The sequence below is a fragment of the Thamnophis elegans genome, chromosome 1, assembly GCF_009769535.1.
Source record: "Thamnophis elegans isolate rThaEle1 chromosome 1, rThaEle1.pri, whole genome shotgun sequence".
Lineage (NCBI taxonomy): Eukaryota > Metazoa > Chordata > Lepidosauria > Squamata > Colubridae > Thamnophis > Thamnophis elegans.
The window spans coordinates 32,619,287-32,637,812 of record NC_045541.1 but is presented as its reverse complement, the minus strand read 5'-3'; the positions used below and the strand labels follow the sequence as shown (position 1 = coordinate 32,637,812).

The 18,526-nt window shown below is 35.5% G+C and overlaps 1 protein-coding gene across 4 annotated transcripts in view; it reads right to left on the bottom strand.

Annotated features, from left to right (window-relative positions):
- RBMS1 (RNA binding motif single stranded interacting protein 1) overlaps positions 1-18,526 on the bottom strand; it is a 137,598-nt gene that overhangs the window by 68,647 nt on the left and 50,425 nt on the right. For all 4 annotated transcript variants that reach the window (XM_032216089.1, XM_032216081.1, XM_032216103.1 and 1 more), the window contains exon 2: positions 8,144-8,319. In XM_032216089.1, the coding sequence (XP_032071980.1) occupies positions 8,144-8,319 (176 nt within the window). The remainder of the gene's footprint in view (positions 1-8,143; positions 8,320-18,526) is intronic.

The following is an 18,526-nucleotide window of genomic DNA, read 5'->3' as shown; positions in this document are numbered from 1 at the left end:
ATGAGGAGAGGAGGCGTGGCTAAGAAAATCAGCTCAGTCCTTGGGCGAATAGACTGAATTTAACCCTTGCTTGGACTCTCCAAGCAGCGCACAGGAGAATGACCCATTTCAAAATTTGAACTAATTGTTTTCAACTTCAAAACAGAGTATTTTAAGAAGGTCTGATGTGAATGGGAATGTAGGAGGAGAGAGCAAAAGAAATGCCTAGTATATGAGCAGATGTCAACTGGTATTTGATGTTACCCAGTATCAGAAAAGTAAAGAGATGGAATACAAATGTGAAGAAACCAAATAGAAGTTTATGAAAGTATATACTACTATATATTTAGTATTTTAAGCTATTTCAAGTACAGTTATTAAAACATATTACATGCAATGCTATAAAATGTGTTTCATCAAAAAAAACCTCTCCTTTTCTATTTTTTAAAAACTAAGTCATTTGGCCAATAGAGAATATTTTCAAATATTTATAATGTACACAAAATATTTGCAATATTGGAAGCACAAATTAATTGCATACTTTAAAAATTACTACTGTACACAAATTACACTATTTTAACTTCATTTAATAATTTCAAAATTTCACATCACTTTTCTACATTTGAAATTGTTTTTCTAGGATAAGAATGCCATGGGATTACTAAGAACTCTGAATTATATGTTTACGTTTTTTTATTATGAAAATTGTATGGGGGCAGAAATTAAAAAAAATAGTTGAACTATTAAAGATGTTATGTTTTTCCCTTTATAAAATTATGCTGATAAAAACACATATGACAACGAAATGGGAATGAAAGTCAAAGCATTTACAATACAGAAAGAAAAGATTGAAATATTGAAGTAGAGCCGAGGTGGCGCAGTGGTTAGGGTGCAGTACTGCAGGCCACTTCAGCTGACTGTTATCTGCAGTTCAGCGGCTCAAATCTCACTGGCTCAAGGTTGACTCAGCCTTCCATCTTTCCGAGGTGGGTGAAATGAGGACCCAGATTGTGGGGGCATTATGCTGACTCTGTAAACCGAAAGCTATATTAAGTGATATAAAGAAAAAAACTGTTTGATACAGCAGGAGAAATTAACGACAATCCCAAATAAGGAAACAACAAACTGTTGTGAATATAGAGAAAGAAAAAGCTGGACTAATCTTTATTAGGCCTTGATTTTATACTCCTTTAAAAAAGGAAGAGATTTAAATTACTGAAATCCCTGATTGTTCGATCCTTGTCATGTACGATTTAAAAAAATAAAAAAACAAATCAGCAGCCACAGGCAGAACAAGAAGCTTCTCATTTGATTGAAGTATTTCATTTCCTATAGCCGTTCTGCCAAAGTCTCACTAAAGTAAGATTGCAACCAACTGCTGCAAACATCCAACTAGCTAATTAGAAGAAGGAACTTGAGGCCCGCACCCTCTTTTCTCCATGTAGGGAGTCCCACTAAGTTAAGGATCCATCAGTTTCAGACAGTCTCCTTTTAAGTCTCCTTTGGTTTTCCCACTGGAGGAAAAATTATAGTAAACACGACCGTCATCTAATCTAGGGGACCCTCTCCTGGTTCTGGCTTATAACACATTAGATGATGAAAATACACCCACACACTTTAATGATAGGGGCTCACTTACTATGAACCTAGGAAGATGCCAAAGTAATTTCAGTTGAAAGAACAGTTAAGATGTTCTGCTGTATCCTATTGACCAATATAATTCTTTATAATTAGTCAGCCAAGACTTCAAAGTAAGCACATCAATGTAAGTTGCATCACTGAATAATGTTCTACTTAAAATCATTAATTGAGATCAAAACTGATTCCAGACAAAATGGAAATATTTAAACCATAAAAGGAAAGTATTTCTTGGCTAATTAAATTGACCCCCCCCGCCTTCCTATGACTAGAAGGCAGATAATAGCCTTTTCCCTCTTTTATGAGTATTACTACTACCGCCATTGTTATAACACTGAAGGCATTAAGATGTTTTCAATTTAAAAGATAAATACGAACACAGTAGCAAATTTCAGGAAGTCTCTGAAATATTGCTTCATATCAATGCTATCTGTTTGTGTTCAATGTTAAGACAAATTCTTTTAGAATTCTGATTTTTATATGACTCTGCAACACGCAGGCAAACTGCTCAATCCCTTTTTCTTGATTCCTCAGCTCTTCTGCTTGATCCCTCCCTGCTAGAGGATATAACTACCTACCATTAGTGGCTCTTTGTTCTCTTTGCAAACTTGGATTATTATTCTCTAAATAAAACAGATTCAGAAGCCAAGAATGAGCATGTTTTAGAGTCTAAGTACTTAGAAACGGAACAAGTAACATTCTGTTTTACATATATTGCAATAAACCAATGATGAATGGAACTTTACAAGATTGTTGGCTTCACTCATTAACACAAAGAATCAAGTAACATGATTAGGGCAAGTTATAAGTAAATATGGCTATTGGTTCTGAAATGGATACTGTACACCAAAATATCATATCATGCAACAGTCCACATAATTTCCTGTTCATTCCTATTGAAGGACTAAATGAAATGGAATGAGTTGAAATAATGTGAAATAATGAAATAATAATGAAATAATAATACATTATAATAAAACTTTGCTTTTTAAAGGGTAGTTAGAGGAAATGATGGCCATTAAATTTCATCACTTTGTATCATTTGTATACATTCACATAACTGGTTTAGTTTGCAATAAAATACCAATTCAATGGACAAACCCTTGTTTTGGTAAACATTATTAAATAAGAAAAAAAAATCTATAGTATCTAAAATATGTGAAGCTGCAGTCCATTAAATCAAGAGTACAGTACGGTAGAACATGCTCACTACCCAATTTTCTTTGATCTTTCTACAAAAATAATTAAAATAACAGCAGCCAAACAGAACATTTACATATCCAAAAGCTATTTACATTTTGTTAATATTGAATGATCATTAAGATGGAAAGTTCCTCAAAGATAATCTAGCCTACCCATGCAGGAAATCCACTACTGTACAGAGAATCATCAATTTTCAAGCAAGTTGAATTAAGAAAATATCTACAAATGTATTGGGGTCAAGGTGGGGGAGGGGCCTATTCAGTGATTCAGGATCAAAGGAAATGTGTATTTTAGACTATGTGTGGCCAAGAACAAAGCATCTGTCAGCAAACTGTGGCCTCAGGAAGAGATAGCTAATGTAAGAAGTTGCTGAGAATGTTAAATAAAAGGCCTCAATGCTCTGAAGTAGCATTTTCCCCTCTAATTTGCACAGCCTATTATCCATACCTCAACTTTCCAGTTTAGAAAAGACACTTAGCATATGCAGATCCACTAATCTATTAAGATAATCCTTTTCCAACTACTGTCCAAGGGGAAAGGATCTTGTACCAGTGGTTTTATTAAGCAGTGGTAAACTTTTCTGAAATAAAATTAAAATGTTTAAATGTAATAAACAGCACAAGAGACTTGATATGGCCATGCATACTCCCTAAATACCATCCCCCCAACTTTGAATCTGAAAATATCCTGTTACTGTAGCTATAGTGTAGAGCAGGGGTGTCAAACTCTATTTCATTGAGGCTGCATCAGGGTTTTGTTTGACCTGGGGGAGGACGTGGCCAGTTTGACATCACTCATGTTGGGGTCGCCTGTGGAGCCCAAATGCTCCTCCAGTGAAAAGGGGCTTCCAAGCTCTGTTTTTGGCTGCAATGGCCTCCTGAAACCCTCTGTCAGCGAAAACTGAGCTCTGTTTTGGTGACAGAGGCACCGCGGGCTGGTCCTTTACTGTTTCCAAGGCAGCCCCGCGAGTCAGATCTAAACACCCTGCAGGCTGAATCTGGCCCCCAGGCCTTGAGTTTGACACCCTAGGGCTAGGGACATACTCCTGCAAGAATGCAATAAAATGCTATACAACCTAACTGTAATGGCAACCTTGCTCAAGTACTGAATAATTTATTTAAAAATTTATTTAAAATTTAACTTCTGTTTTCTAACTAATGAATTCCCTACATTTAAAAGACTCTATGATTGCTAACAAAGAAGGCCACAAATCACATCGAATGTACAGAATCTGAGATGTATTCAAAGAAAAATGCCATGAGAGAATGAGACTTGCTGGCGTGGCAGACACATGTTAAATTGAAGCATCATAAGTTTGTTTGGGGCTTTCCAGAATACTTCTAACAAGGACCTCCTCTTCTGAATGAGCTACTTGTGTTTAAGGCAATTACTACAGTCTACTTAACTCCTTTAAGGACTTCACAAGAATTATTTGGGATATATAGGTGTGCCTCCCACTTCCTTGATCTGTGAACATTCAGTTTTGTATAGCAGAATGTCTGTTTTCATCAAACTGAGGGTTACAATAGTATATACCCGGGATGGTGAACCTATAACACATGTGCCATAGGTGGCACGCGGAGCCATTTGTCAGGGCACGCAAGGTGCTGCTCTGTCAGCTGGCCAGCGCGCATGCACGCGCTGGCCAGCTGAGTTCACCCTTTTTTAAAGCCCCTGGAACCTGGAGAGGGCAAAAAGAGCCTCCCCGCCCGGAGGCCCTCCGGAGGCTTCATGAGCTTCCCTGAAGCCTCCGGAGCGCAAAAAACCAGCCCTATCGGCAAACCGGAAGTTCGGGAACGAACTTCCGGTTTGCTCAGAGGGTCCTTTTAAGTGCTCCAGAGGCTTCAGGGAAGTCTCCTGAAGGTCCCTGAAGCCTCTGGAGTGCTCAAAACGACCCTCCAAGCCAACCGGAAGTCACTTCCAGTTTGCTCGTAGTTTTTTTTTTTTGCCTTCCAGAGGCTTTAGGGAAGCGTCCTGAAGGTCCCTGAAGCTTCTGGAGAGCCTCCGGGGGGGGGGGAGGCTTTTTTCGCCCTCCCCAGGCTCCTAAAAAGCCTCTGGAGCCTGGGGAGGGCAAAAAAAGGATGCAAAAAATGGGGGGTTGTGCCTATAGTGCACGCATGCGCAATGGGGGGGTGTCATGCATTGCATTATGGGTGTGGCATGCCCACGCACGGCCCCTCTGCGCTCCCCCCATTTATGGCATGCAAACCAAAAAAGGTTCGCCATCGCTGGTATATACTTTTCACATTTTCTTAAATTCATATACATTAACCCTATCTTTCCACTGGTCCTTTCGTTTTGAAAGAAACCAGTGGGCTACAGTGGTAATAATTTTATCAGCATAAAGCAGCCATGTAAGCAAGTTTAATAATAAGAGCAATATTTTAATAAAGGGAGTATTCCATGTTTTAGACTATTTTCTAACGTACCAAAAATAATTTTAGAAATCCTTTTTCTTGGAGCATCTCGTATCAAGAAACTTTCCTTTCAGATAAAAATAAATTACACAGGGGAAAGACTAGAAAAAGGATGGTTTTGTTTTTTTGGTGGTTCTAGCAGTCTCAAATCCTTACAAAAGAATTCAGCTTTGCTCTATAACATCTATACATATGGCTTGTGGTACGAAATAAAAGATTGCTGCAAAAAGAACAATTTATATAGTTCCTAAGCCTAATTGTATACCTTATTATAATAATATTTTGAATATTTTTTTTAAAAAGGACTTTATTATATGAAAAAATATGAAAAGGAAAACAACCAATTTAGTACTGAATCTCCAAATCATACTGCAGGCCTAACATATTCTCCTAAAAAAGGAGAAAGAACTAGATGTCCGAATGCAAAACTAAACAAATGCCTTCATTTCCCAACATATGGCCACTAACTGAAAACAGAGCTTTATTCCTCTAAATTATTTTAGAATCTTTCTAATGGTCTCTGAAAACATCTGCTCTCCCCGGTGACTCCAAATGTCTCTTCCAATCTGGCAGAAAAAATGCAAGTGGAAGACAAGTTACAGGGGCCAGGTGGACACAGGTTAAGAAATGGAAGAAATCCAAAGACAAAACAAGCTGGCAGCAAGAAACATTTTTCCCATCAGAAATACACTTCCACTTGAATCTGTTAAATAAAATACATAGTCATACCTTAAAAACCTACATTGTAATTATAGTGCTACAAATACAACAGTAAGATGTAAAACTTCTGCAATTAGATAAAAACACTCTCAAAGCCCAAAAGTTATCTAATTTTTTTTCAGATAGTTTTTTTTTATCATGGTCATTATTAGCTCTATCCCAGAGTAAAACAATGACTAGAAACAAACGGATACTGAAACAAAAGAACTGTATAAATATTCCAAGATCCTTCTACAATCTAGTTTTATTCAATTATGAATGGATTAGCCATCTATTTTGATTGCCACCAAGAATACAAGACTTTTTTCTCTTTTTTTTATCAAGATGATGATAAAAAATGCTTTCTAACTTAATGGATACTTGTGACATTAGTTTCACAGTATAACAACATGTATTGTACAGAAATCAAAGTGTGGAACCTAAAAGCACTTTGTGCTTAATCATCAAGGCAGGTTTTATTCAGACCCCATACAAGGACTCTATATACTGTGAAAAATATGCAACGGGAATGGAGTAGAAGTCAATATAGGTCTTAAAATGATGTTTATGAAAGCAGACATATTTAGAATTATGGGCAATTATACAATATTACACAGTTCTAAAAACCACCAGTTAAGAGCAATTGAAAGGAGCATTTAATGTAGTCTTATCTTCCTAGGATTCTTACACACTGTTGAACTGGACTTGATGCATTTCACAACATCTACCAATTCCACAAGTTTTCTGCTGCCATATTAATACAGAACCATTAATATGTCCAGGAAGGTAGAACAGAAACATAAACTATCTATAATTTTTATTTAAAATGTGATAAAATTGTATCTAACTATCCCAACTTGATGAAAGAATACGATTTATTTATGGTACAAATAAAGCACTATTAATAAGAAATAAAATTCTAAAGAGAAAAGTTAAGAAAGAACTACAAGAATCAGTCAGCTTAGTAAAGACCAAGAATCATTTGCTTTGCAGAGTAACTTTCACAATATTATGTTTTCATTGATCACGGTTTAGAAGAACTATACCAAGATTTGTGTATTTTGTGTATTTATTATGCATTTATAGGCCGCCCTTTTCCCTGAGGGGACTCAGGGCAGTTTACAATAAAAGGGGAAAGGGAGTGTAGGACAAATACAAAAAGAAATGTGAGCGAGAATAAATTAAACAATAAAACACAACATTCACTCGACATTCGGGAGGGGCTAAAGTAACGACTTATCCTCAAACAAGTTTATCACCAATCTACATAATAGCTAATGAATGAAGCCAACTGATTTTATAATGAAAAGTCAAAAACAGTCACCCAGATTCATGGAAAAAGAACTTGCACACTTACATGAAATGTTATTACAAGGTGACTTTGCAATAACTTTAAATTTCTGGCTTTTCAAACTGGTTCATTTGCAAAATAATAGATTCATTCACAGTATGCTACAATACTCTTGAGTGAACAATCTTGTTTTAAATGGGATACATCTGCTATATACAAATGCACTTTTGAGGTTTTAGCCATACAACCCAAAATAAGATTTTAGCTTAAGGTAAAGGTAGACCTTTACTCGTAGTGACTTCATGGATGCATCCAAGGTTGTTTTCTTTGGACTGAGAACATCCTTCTGGAATGTTTTTTCACCTGCCCAGTCTAGCATGCAGCCATGGTGTTTATTTATTTATTGTACATTAAATGCTGATCCTATTAAGAGATTCTGAGCAGCATACCACGTGTTTACAGTAGTAAAAGAAAAAGAATCTACAACATTTAATAATAATAATTTTTGATCCCCATCAAATTATTTATGGGCCATGAAAAAATACTTACTTTATGGGTCAGGATCAGAATTCACTGTCACTGCCACAAAGTAGGCATACATCTCTAAGTATTGATAAGAACTTAGAAGTACTTAGTTCTGATAAGTTCAATAATTCCCCATTCCAATTATATGAAGAATGATCAAAGTCAATGTAAAATTATTAGACTTACCCTATTTTGTAGAACTATGCTCTCCATTTACTAGACTTACTCTGTTTTATGCTCTCAACTCAGTTCTGATACATTTCTGTGCTATTTTTTTTTTAATCAATGGGTCTTGTTGGCAGATCCAGAGGGAAAAAAAGCTTTTCACAAGTCGATCCCTTTAAATCTTTGACCACCCATTTCTTAATTTATTATCAACAAGCATACTTACGGTTGGCATAACTTTACTAAGTCCTGGTCAGTGGTATTTGGAGGCAACCCTCTGATATACAGGTTTGTTTTACTTAATTGATCCCATCCTGAGTTGCTGCTGCTGCTGCTGTTGTTATTGCTGCTGGTGATACTGGGGCTAGGAGGAGCCATTGGATGGGCAGGCACAATGGGCTGCTGCAAAATGAAAGGAAGAATGTTTCAGAAGGGACAATAAGGCAATAAGGAGAATGGCTTGAAAGCATACTAGGAAAACCTTGAAGCCTCTTAAGAGTGTAAGACATTCTCAGAACCCTGAATTTCATGGTGCCGTGGCTCTACATTCCAAATATTCTTACTTCCCAAGTATTTAGAGGGACTTCATCATTCCAAATCTTGGCATAGAGTACTCAGTATTTTCTCTAACATTTTATACAGAGCAAACAAAATACATTTCTAAGGAGTTTAACTGGGTTTTAACACTCTGGAAGTGAAATCTCAAAAATAAACTTTAGAGATGTCCTAGCAACATTATCTCTCTTCCTAAAGAGAGCTTCAACCATTCTGCATCACTCATAAATTACACCATGCAGTATTCTTCTAGTGTTAAATCAGAAAACAGAAAATAAAGAGATGAAAAATACAGACAAGTTGTGATTAGTATCTCCACAGAAAAATAATTTCTTAGTACTTCCAGAAGCTGGCTTGGCTACTAAATGAAAGCGAGCTGAGAAACCCTTCATTACATTTGAAACAAGAGCTATTGACCTTGATGCTCGTTTTTCACAGTCTATCATGCGAAGAAATTCATACATCTTGTTTGTAAGAAATCTGCACACCTTTTGCAAAGACTGAGAGGAGGTTCTTCAGGTCATACACAAATACAGTACTCTCTACTATTAATTAAAGCAGACAATCTCTTTTTCAGGCTTCATCACAAGCCGGGTTAAAATAAAATATATCGCTTTGATTAAAGCCAATACAAGTCTTAAATACTGCTTACAGTTTAACCCATAGTCTAGTGATTTCCTGATGGTTTTTTTATATAAGCACTAACCAGCTCTGGCCCTACTTGGCTTTGTGTGAAATTAACCCAATTGAAGAAAATGAAAAGACAAGATTGATCATGGTCAAGAGGTAAGAAGCAAGCTCTATTCTGACCTCTTATGTTGCTGAATGGTAGCTCTGCTGTCATACAGAGAGCAAACCGGTTATGCGTTGTTTGGAAAGTGGGTCCGCCTGCTGCCCCTAGGTTATATCTACCTTTATTTCAGCTTCTGAAGCCCAGCTGATCGGGGTGACAGATTGAATTGCCGCTCCTCAGCTGTTTTCTGACCAAGTTTCTTTCAAGTGTGCATGCAAAGCGCGTGCTCAGCAAACCGATAGGAAGGCTGGTAGGAACCCACCACTGTCCCCCACCTACTTTTCCCCCGCCCTCCCCATGTGTCTTTGGTTTTAAGGTTTCATTTTAACTTTTTATGCTTTAACTTATATGTAAGTGTAAGCCACCCAGTGATACCCTATGGTAAGAATGGGTGGCCCATAAATTGAGATTTTTTTTTCCTTAAGGCATATTTAAAACAGATGCAGGGTGTGTGTATTACTTATTTGAAAGTATTTTCTCCTGCAAAGTACCCTCTTTAAATATAAAGAAGAAAAAAAAGGAGGGGGGGTAATTGGCCAATCACTATAAAATCAATTTCATGTTTGATTCATCACTTATCATTGAATTATTTCTAGCTTGATTAGATTCAAAATGTTGTGGAGGAAAAATATTTCAGTGCAAAAAAAAAAAAAAGTGGTCAAGATACAATGTTTTCCAAATTCTCCAATATGGAAGATAAAATATTCTCAACCTGGAAACTTTCATGCCTGCCCCAGCCATTCTGTTCTTTCAGAACCACTTACTTAACCACAGTTAAACATTATATCATGATGTAAATAGCAGTTAATGCAAAACAAGGAATCCTTTTAACTAAACCTCAAATCACAGTTGAAACCGGTGTGTAAATTCTGCTTAAGATAAAACCAATGATTAATGTTGATTTGATGTAGTCTTAAAGGCCATAATTAAGGGTGGCGGGAAAGAGACAGACAATTCATGCTACAGAATGTACCTGATTAATCTGCTTCCAACTTCTCACCTTATGCTGCATGTAAGTCTGTACTTATCAAGTTTTATATTTGCACAGGCCCTATCACATGGGTGATCTTTTACATTAAGCCTTTCTGAGGAGAGAGAGAAAAAAGGCATTCCTTTTCACAAAGCAGCATTACCAAATCAGAAAGAAGTGTAAATCTTGCCCGCAGACATAATTGTACCATTTATGCTATTTCCTGATATATAATTTAAACTGTAGCAGAAATGCTTAAATTAACTTGACATTAAAAGGATTCATTTCTGTGGCAGAGGTGCAGTTTAAGTTATTTCAAAATCAGAAATGCAAAGATCTGAGAGGAAAGGCTACTTGCTTCTAAAGTAAAAGGCATTATACATCTGAGGGACACCCCGCCTCCTAATCTTCCTGGCCTTTCACCATACAGCTACTTACAACTTTGCAATTAACATGCTGCTGTAATTCTGATACTGACAAGAGCCTGAGAGAAAATGGGCAAGGATTTGTTGGAACACTACCACACTTTTCTAATAATCACGATGATGCCAAGCAGAAGCACAAACTCATGGCAAACGCAATGTAAGGCAGTCACAATTTATTCAGAGTTCCCAGAGATGTTTTAAACTGGTTCTGAAGAACGGGGTGTCTCTGCAAAGTCTTAAGGGCACCTCAGAATTTCCAAGCATTGCATTACCAACCTCTGCCTAGGAAAACAGAATGTATGATGCAGTGATGAAATTCAATTTTTTTTACTACTGGTTCTGTGGGCGTGGCAGGGGAAGGATACTGCAAAATCTCCCTACCCACCCCAATCCAGGGGAAGGATACTGCAAAATCCCCATTACCTTCCCACTCATGCGGGAAGGATATTGCAAAATCTCCATTCTCACCCAACTCTGGGGCCAGCCAGAGGTGGTATTTGCCGGTTCTCCGAACTACTCTAAATTTCCGCTACCAGATCTTCAGAACCTGTTAGAACATGCTGAATTTTACCCCTAGTATGATGTGCAACTTCATCTGATCATATAGTCATTTTGTCTGGACTTTAAAATGTGATTAGGTGGATGATTCCACTCAAAATATCAAATTAGTAAGAATTTAATTGTCATTTTTGTAAGTGATGAAAAAGTAATAATGGAGAAAATAAGAGTTCGACATACAGGTAGCGGTCAACTTACAACCATTTGTTTAGTGACTGACCTTACAATGGCAATGAAGAAAATGATTGATGATTGTTTTTACACTTACAATCATTCCCATGGCCACGTGATCAGCATCCTTGATAACCACATGTATTTGTGACAGTTACAGTGTCCTGGGGTCATGTGATCCCCTTTTGCAACCTTGACAAGCAAAGTCAATGGGGAAGCCAGATTCACTTAACAACCGTGTTACTAATTTAACAACTGCAGTGACTCACTTAACAATGGTGGCAAGAAAGATCATAAAGTGAGGCAAAACTGACTTAACAGCTGTCTTTTGCTTAGCAACAGAAATTTTGGAATCAGTTGTGGTTGTAAGTAGAGGATTATCTACTTGTATTTGAATTCACCATGCTACCTTTTCCATAAAGGAGAGGGGTGCACACAATTCTTTCATTCAGATCCTTTGAGCTGCTTCCTCTTTTTCAGGGCCATAGGAGGATTCCTCTGAGACTTGGTCTCTCCTGCTGAGCAAGCAGGACCAGTTCCTCCATTTTAATCTAATAAGAATGGAATGCAGTTGAGAGAGACGGGACCTGACGTCGCTATGACACGACATGTAATCTTGGGGCTCCAGGATTGCTGTCAATATCTCTGTTGCTGGATGATCCTTTTGGATCTAAACCATTCTGAAGAAACGGTGATAGAGAAGGGCACGTCCTGCTGATCTCAGGGGCATCGCAAAGCCTCTGATTGATCCAGGAAAAAGCTCTTTTGCTGGCTACAAGAGAAGAAGCCAAAATGGCTGCAGAAGGTTGGGACAGACCCCTGAAACGGAAGCAGAAGAGGAGAGACAGTGTGTCGAAATGGTGAGAAAAATCCTTATTGTTAGAGAAAACTCAAAAGACTTAGAGTTAAAATAAGATTAAAGACAGAAGGGAGCAAGCAGTAAATTAACCCTGGTTTAAAACTATCGTGTTATCTTTTTCACTTTAATTTTGTTTGTTTTCTATGGATGGACTTTTTACAAATGCCTCTTACTTTTAAAGTGGACTGGCTCCCCCCCACTTTTTCCTCTATACTTTTTCCATTTTTTGTATTTGTGCATTAAAAGTTTCTTTCCTTGCAAGGCTCGGCCGGATCGTAATCTTTAAACATTTTTTTTCTTCTTTTCTTTTCCGGAGTTCGGACTCAGAAAGAGAGGCAAAAACAGAGGGAAAGGATGTAACACTGCCATCTAGAAGCTAGAGGCTTGGCAACATCTGATAATACAAAGATATTGGCTTTGTTTACTGAAAGGGTCAGTGGAAAACGTCTTGTTTATACATGTGTTTCTTTGAAGGAAAGAGAAAGCTTTGACCTGAAAAACTTTACTGAATTTACTGAACTTTACTAGCAAAAGCCTTGGATGTTTAGTGGCAGTGTTTATAACCTGGCAAAAAGCGGCTCAATATGAAGAAGAAAAGGGACTAACATTGCAAAGAATTATGCTAGAAATTCAAAAAGTCTTAATAATCACAGAGAGAACTGAAAAGAGACTTGAAATTATAGATCAAAATACAGAAAGTACGAAGGGAAGAGTTGAGAATACTTATAAAACAACGATGAAATTTGAGGACAGAGTTCAAAAAACCAGAGAGACATATGAAAGTGATAAGAAAATTGTTGACACTGACAGCAAATAGAGAGTGGAGGGAAATGATAAGTGCGAAATATGGAAAGGAAAGATCGATGAACTGGAACTCTATCAGATGTCAAAATATAGATGAAGAAAGGGGAGAAAATTTGGCAGAAACAATGAGAGTAATTTCAGCAGAAGCACCAGCGATAACAAAAGTCAAGCTGATGAAAGGAACAGATAGAGGGTTTCGAATCTTTATAAGATATGCAATGAATAACAAGTTGTCAAGAGAAGTCCACATAATACTTATCAAGAAAACACTTAGAATACAGATTCTACAAATGACAAGAGATATTGGACTGCACTATTTCTGGATACAGGATGATGAAATGAAATAAATTTAGTTAAATATAGTTAAATTTTGAGTACTATGTATAAGACAAGGTGAATAATAGCTATAGTGAAATATATGATCAATAATGATAATAAAACATTTATATATACTAACTTGATAATATGAAATTTTATACAAACTGTAAGTGAGGATGATGAAGATGTTGAAAAACCTTTTGATAAAAGATAAATAATTCTATATAGAATAGAATATAAAGATGTAATATCATTCAGTGATTTCAGGATGATGTAATGAAATGCCATAATATAAATTTACTTCAAATTTAATATGTTTCATATGAAAAGGATGTAATAATAGCTATGCTTAATGGATGTGTAACAAATAATAATTTGTATACATATATATTAGATTGATGATACTAATAATGGAAAAAAATATTAAGAGAATGTTATCAATGCTAAAATAATAGAATGACTTAGAATAGGATATAAAAAATTCTTTATTGGATATATTAAAGATGATATAATGAATCATTATAATATAAATGGATACATATTTAGAATACCTTGTTTAAAATGGAGAAATAGTGATAATCAAACAAATGAAGTATAATAATAATGCATACAAAGATATTTGATTAACGATATGTGATTTTTGATAAAGCTCAAGTGATGACTATGGAAAGGATGCAGAAAGACCTTGTAACCAATTGACACACTGTATGCAGTTGAAGAGGTTTTAATGTTGTATGTTTTGTGTGTTTGTGTTTGTTTGAAAATAAAAAAATTATTTAAAAAAAAGAATTGAATGCTGTCCACTTGTTAGTCCTAATAAGGCAGGAAGTGTAACAAGCATGCTAAACTCCAGGAATTTTAGCAAGGGGGGGAAAAAAGCAAAGGAGGCAAGGTTTCCTTTTCTCTTTGAAAAATAACAGGCACCTCTGAATCAAAAATATCTCTTGTTTTTCTAAGAGCTTTAGGTCTCCTTAGATCAAGCAAACTTTTATGGCCAAGGGCATTGGTGGCAGGCACACTCACAAGATGGATGTCATGGAGACCAAATATTTATTTATAAAATGGTGGTCATGATGAACAATGCCAGTCCCAAAGCATCCTTTCATAAGAAGGTAAACTAGTCCTGCAACTTTTATATGAATCAAATGCCATCGCCTCACTATAACTAGAGGAAGTGATTTTGCTCTGCAGCAAGTCAGCTTCCTATTGAATTTCTTTAGGGAATAAATCTTTAAAAACAATGTAGTGTGGCAGGGAGCCTGGGAGGTCCCCAAGGCTGGCCCTCAACTATCTCCTTTGGGGCCTGATCATTATATATTAGAACTGGTAGTGCCAGGCACAAGCAACCAGATTCACAGATGTAGAGTTAAAGCTATCTACTTTATTATATTCTGCCTATTATGCAGGAATCTCCCCAGGCTGCTTGCCTTCTCTTAGGAACAGATCGACTAGGTTCCAAAGAAAGGTTTGTGTGTGTATTCTGGCTGGGTGTTTTCCAGCATCTAGGATACTTATTCAAAAAATCAAATATCCATGAACAATTAGGGTGGATAAAAATTGATGATTTTTTTTAAATAAAAAAAACAGATTTTTTAAAATTTAAATCTGATTTTTTAAATTTAAATCTGATTTTTTTTCTTTTTTATCAAATTTATTTCAATAAAATGCTTTTGGAGTAAAAATCTATCTAGTTTTCTATTTAAGATACATTAATAATTTAGTTTATTCAGCATGAAACGGAGCTTAGTTATGTACCAATGAGGCTGTGTATTCTGCAATATTAGGACTGTTTGTGAGTCAACAGTGGGTCAGAGGAGAAACTGCTGCAGGACGTAGATGACAGTTGCTCTTTAAAAATTATGATTTCAATCGAGTTGATTTAAATCAAGCATTTTTACTGGTGATTTAAATAATAATTTAAATCGCCTTGATTTAAATCAAATCCACCCTGCTAAAAAAATAACAACAATATAAAAATATGTCTAAAAGCAGCTTTAAATAACAAAAACTATATTAATAAGCACATCTTTGCTTGTTCTTTGACTTGAAGTTAATAGTGAAGGTCCTTCATATTAGCAGTCTTTTACGATATCATTCTGAAAACTGTTATGGTCATTCTCTATTCCATTTCTGAAAACAAAGCTTCATAATGTAGTTTTGTCATTTCCTTTCACCAAAGAAGTCACTGGAATGACTAAATACATATTTCAAATTCAAACACAATAAATAGACATGGCATTCCCATGTCTGCCTTTTTTTAAAGGAAAGGGAAGAACAAGGAAATGTAATTCATAAAAAAATACTACTAAAAAAGCCTTCGCATTAATCTAGGATTACTTGACTTCATAATGACCTTTCCCACCAAATGAATGTATTTGTGGCTTATTTTTTATTAATTTGGCCCAAGTCCAATAAAATAAAATAATCTGGGTCAATTTGGGGTTGTGAGTGTGTGTTGAATTGTTCATAGAATCTTTGTTTTTTTCTGGTCAGCTTAAAATAGTAATTACATTTATGCCAAAAAGAAAATCTGTTACAGTTGAGTAAAGCGATCAGAAGTTAGCAAACATTTGTGTTCAATTTCATAGTATCTACTGATACTAAATTTAACTTTAACCTCAATCCATTTTATTCCTCTACACTGCTTTTTTGCTGTTTTGAAAAACATTACTTTTACCAACTTCCCACTTCAAGGCAGAGTATTATATTTTGTCATGTTCTGTAATTGGTTGAAATCTAATGTCAAATGAGAAGAACAAATCATAGTTCAGAAGCATCTAAGAAATACAAATGGGGGATTTTTTCCCCCATACACTAAATTTGATAATTTGACTTACAACAATTTTAATTAAATGAAAAGCAAAATCTTAAGTGAAATAATACATCTTAATTTGCAATCATCTAAATCCCCCTCCCCCCAAAGATCAGAAACATGCAAGCCAGGGTATTCTCTATGACTGTCTGTGAAAGCAAAAGTTGGACTTTAAAGAAGCAGGATAGGAAGAGTATTGACGAGTTTGAATCTTAGTGTTGGACAAGACTCCTAGGAATACAGTGGAAGCAAAGAAAATAAATGAGTGGATCATCAAACAAATCAACCAAAGTTCTCACTTGAAGACAAAATACCAAGCTCAAATTATCCTACTTTGGACATATTATGCAAAGACCTAGCTCTGGGGAGCTGGGAAAGATATAAAGAAGTAGAAGAAGAGGACAACCAGTACCAAGATGAATGGACTCAGTTACAGTGGGATGACTGCACCACTGGAAGACCTGAAAGAATAAGTAATGGATAGATCATCACAGAGAAAATCTATGTATAGTTGTCAAAAATGACAATAGCAAATTGTAATAATTAAAAAAAACTTATAAGATCATATTCAAGGCATAGTATTTTTGATTACAAACGAAACATGTTGAGAGCTCAACAGGACTTACATCAAAGTTGATATGCATAGAATTAAAATGCAGATTTCTTAAATTCAAATGAGTAGCTTCCAGTATTATTGCAATTGTGGTGTTTATCTGATCTTTGTATCTGGATTTTACTGACACTCCAAGCCTTTTGAGAAATATCCCTTTTGCTAACATCTTTGTCTTAAATCATTGCAACATTTCCTCTTTATCCTGAAATTATTAATCATCAAAGACGACTTGGAAATTTTAAACAAATGTCCCTTCTAAGAAGCAGTAAGCCTGCTCTAGTTCCTTTTTAATTGAAAGGCTTAAATGGTCATTATTCCTTGGGAGAAATGCCATAGGTTAAGGGGGAAAACTGACAAGGAAAGGCATTCAAAACTATTTTTTTTAAAAATTCTGCCTAAGCTCAGTGTCTTAGCTTATATATAATAAAGTACTGAGTAATTTAACAAGCCTTATCACCCTTATTTGAAGCTTGTGTGGGTTTAACTGTTTAGCAGGCTTCACTATTGTCCCAATACTCAGAATCGGGCATCTAAGAACAAATACCCTGAAATTTATAATGCATTTAAATTAAATACATAGAATTACATTGCTTTGTTTTGTGTGAAGAAAACAACTTTATCCCCAATTAGTATTTCTGCAATTATCTCAATTTATTAACTATTAAGGAAAAAATTTTTAAAAATCAGTAGCATTTTCACGTTTGTATTTGAAGCAATAGTGCATCAAATGATCAGCTAGCAGAATCACTTAACTGTCTTGGACAGAGGCTGATGGGAATGTTGCAAATGTATCAGGACCAAGTCAAGTCAATGTTTCTACAGGAACTGCCCCAAATTGTAAATGTCATTCCTAGGAAGGCTACAAAAAGCTGTGATATGGTCACTATAGCATCTTTTTAAAAAATTATGTTGGATTTTTCCAAGCAAGCATTCCATTTTTTATGTTCCACAAACCTATTGGTAATAAATTTGAAAGCATTTATTTAAATTATTAGTTGGCAAAAAAAAGGAGCATGATATAGTCAGGTATCAGAAGGATGGAGAAATAGATTGGCTTGGGATAGGATCCATAGCTAATGTATCTGCTGATTAGAAGAAAAGCAGTTTCCTCTAAATATTATAAATATTCATTCTCTTATTATCTGAAAACATAAACTGAAACTACCATCTTTCCTCTATGAATTACATGCAAAGTTTCTCTTCAGAAAAGATTTCTTTTTCTGAAGCAAAGAAGATTTAAATGCATTTTGATATATTAAGGTAAAAGTACTTATTAAAAACTCATTTAAATATTATTATTAGCAACATTCTTAATAGTTTTTATAATAATAAAAGTTTTTGGTGATAAACAATTATACAGTGCTAACGTGGACACTTCAAAACTTTAGAAATAGTAAAGAAAATATCATTATTAATGATTATTGCCTTTTTTTAGAAATCAGAAATCTTTATGCTGCTGCTTTTTTGTACACAAGACTTTCAGTGATATTACATGCTATATCATCTAGATGCTATGCAGTGTTGGGAGATTAGCTGATCATACGTATATGTTATGGAATGTGCCCCAGAAATTCTGCTTAAAAAAATACAGAAAGTTGTTGAGTGAGTCATCCACAGAACTCTGAAAACTGACTTTTTATTCTGTGCTAAATGGCCTGTCTTATAGCTAATGTCACTTCACAAAAGATGTCTGGTAACTCCCATAGTTCTGGCAGCCAAAATACTTTTTAC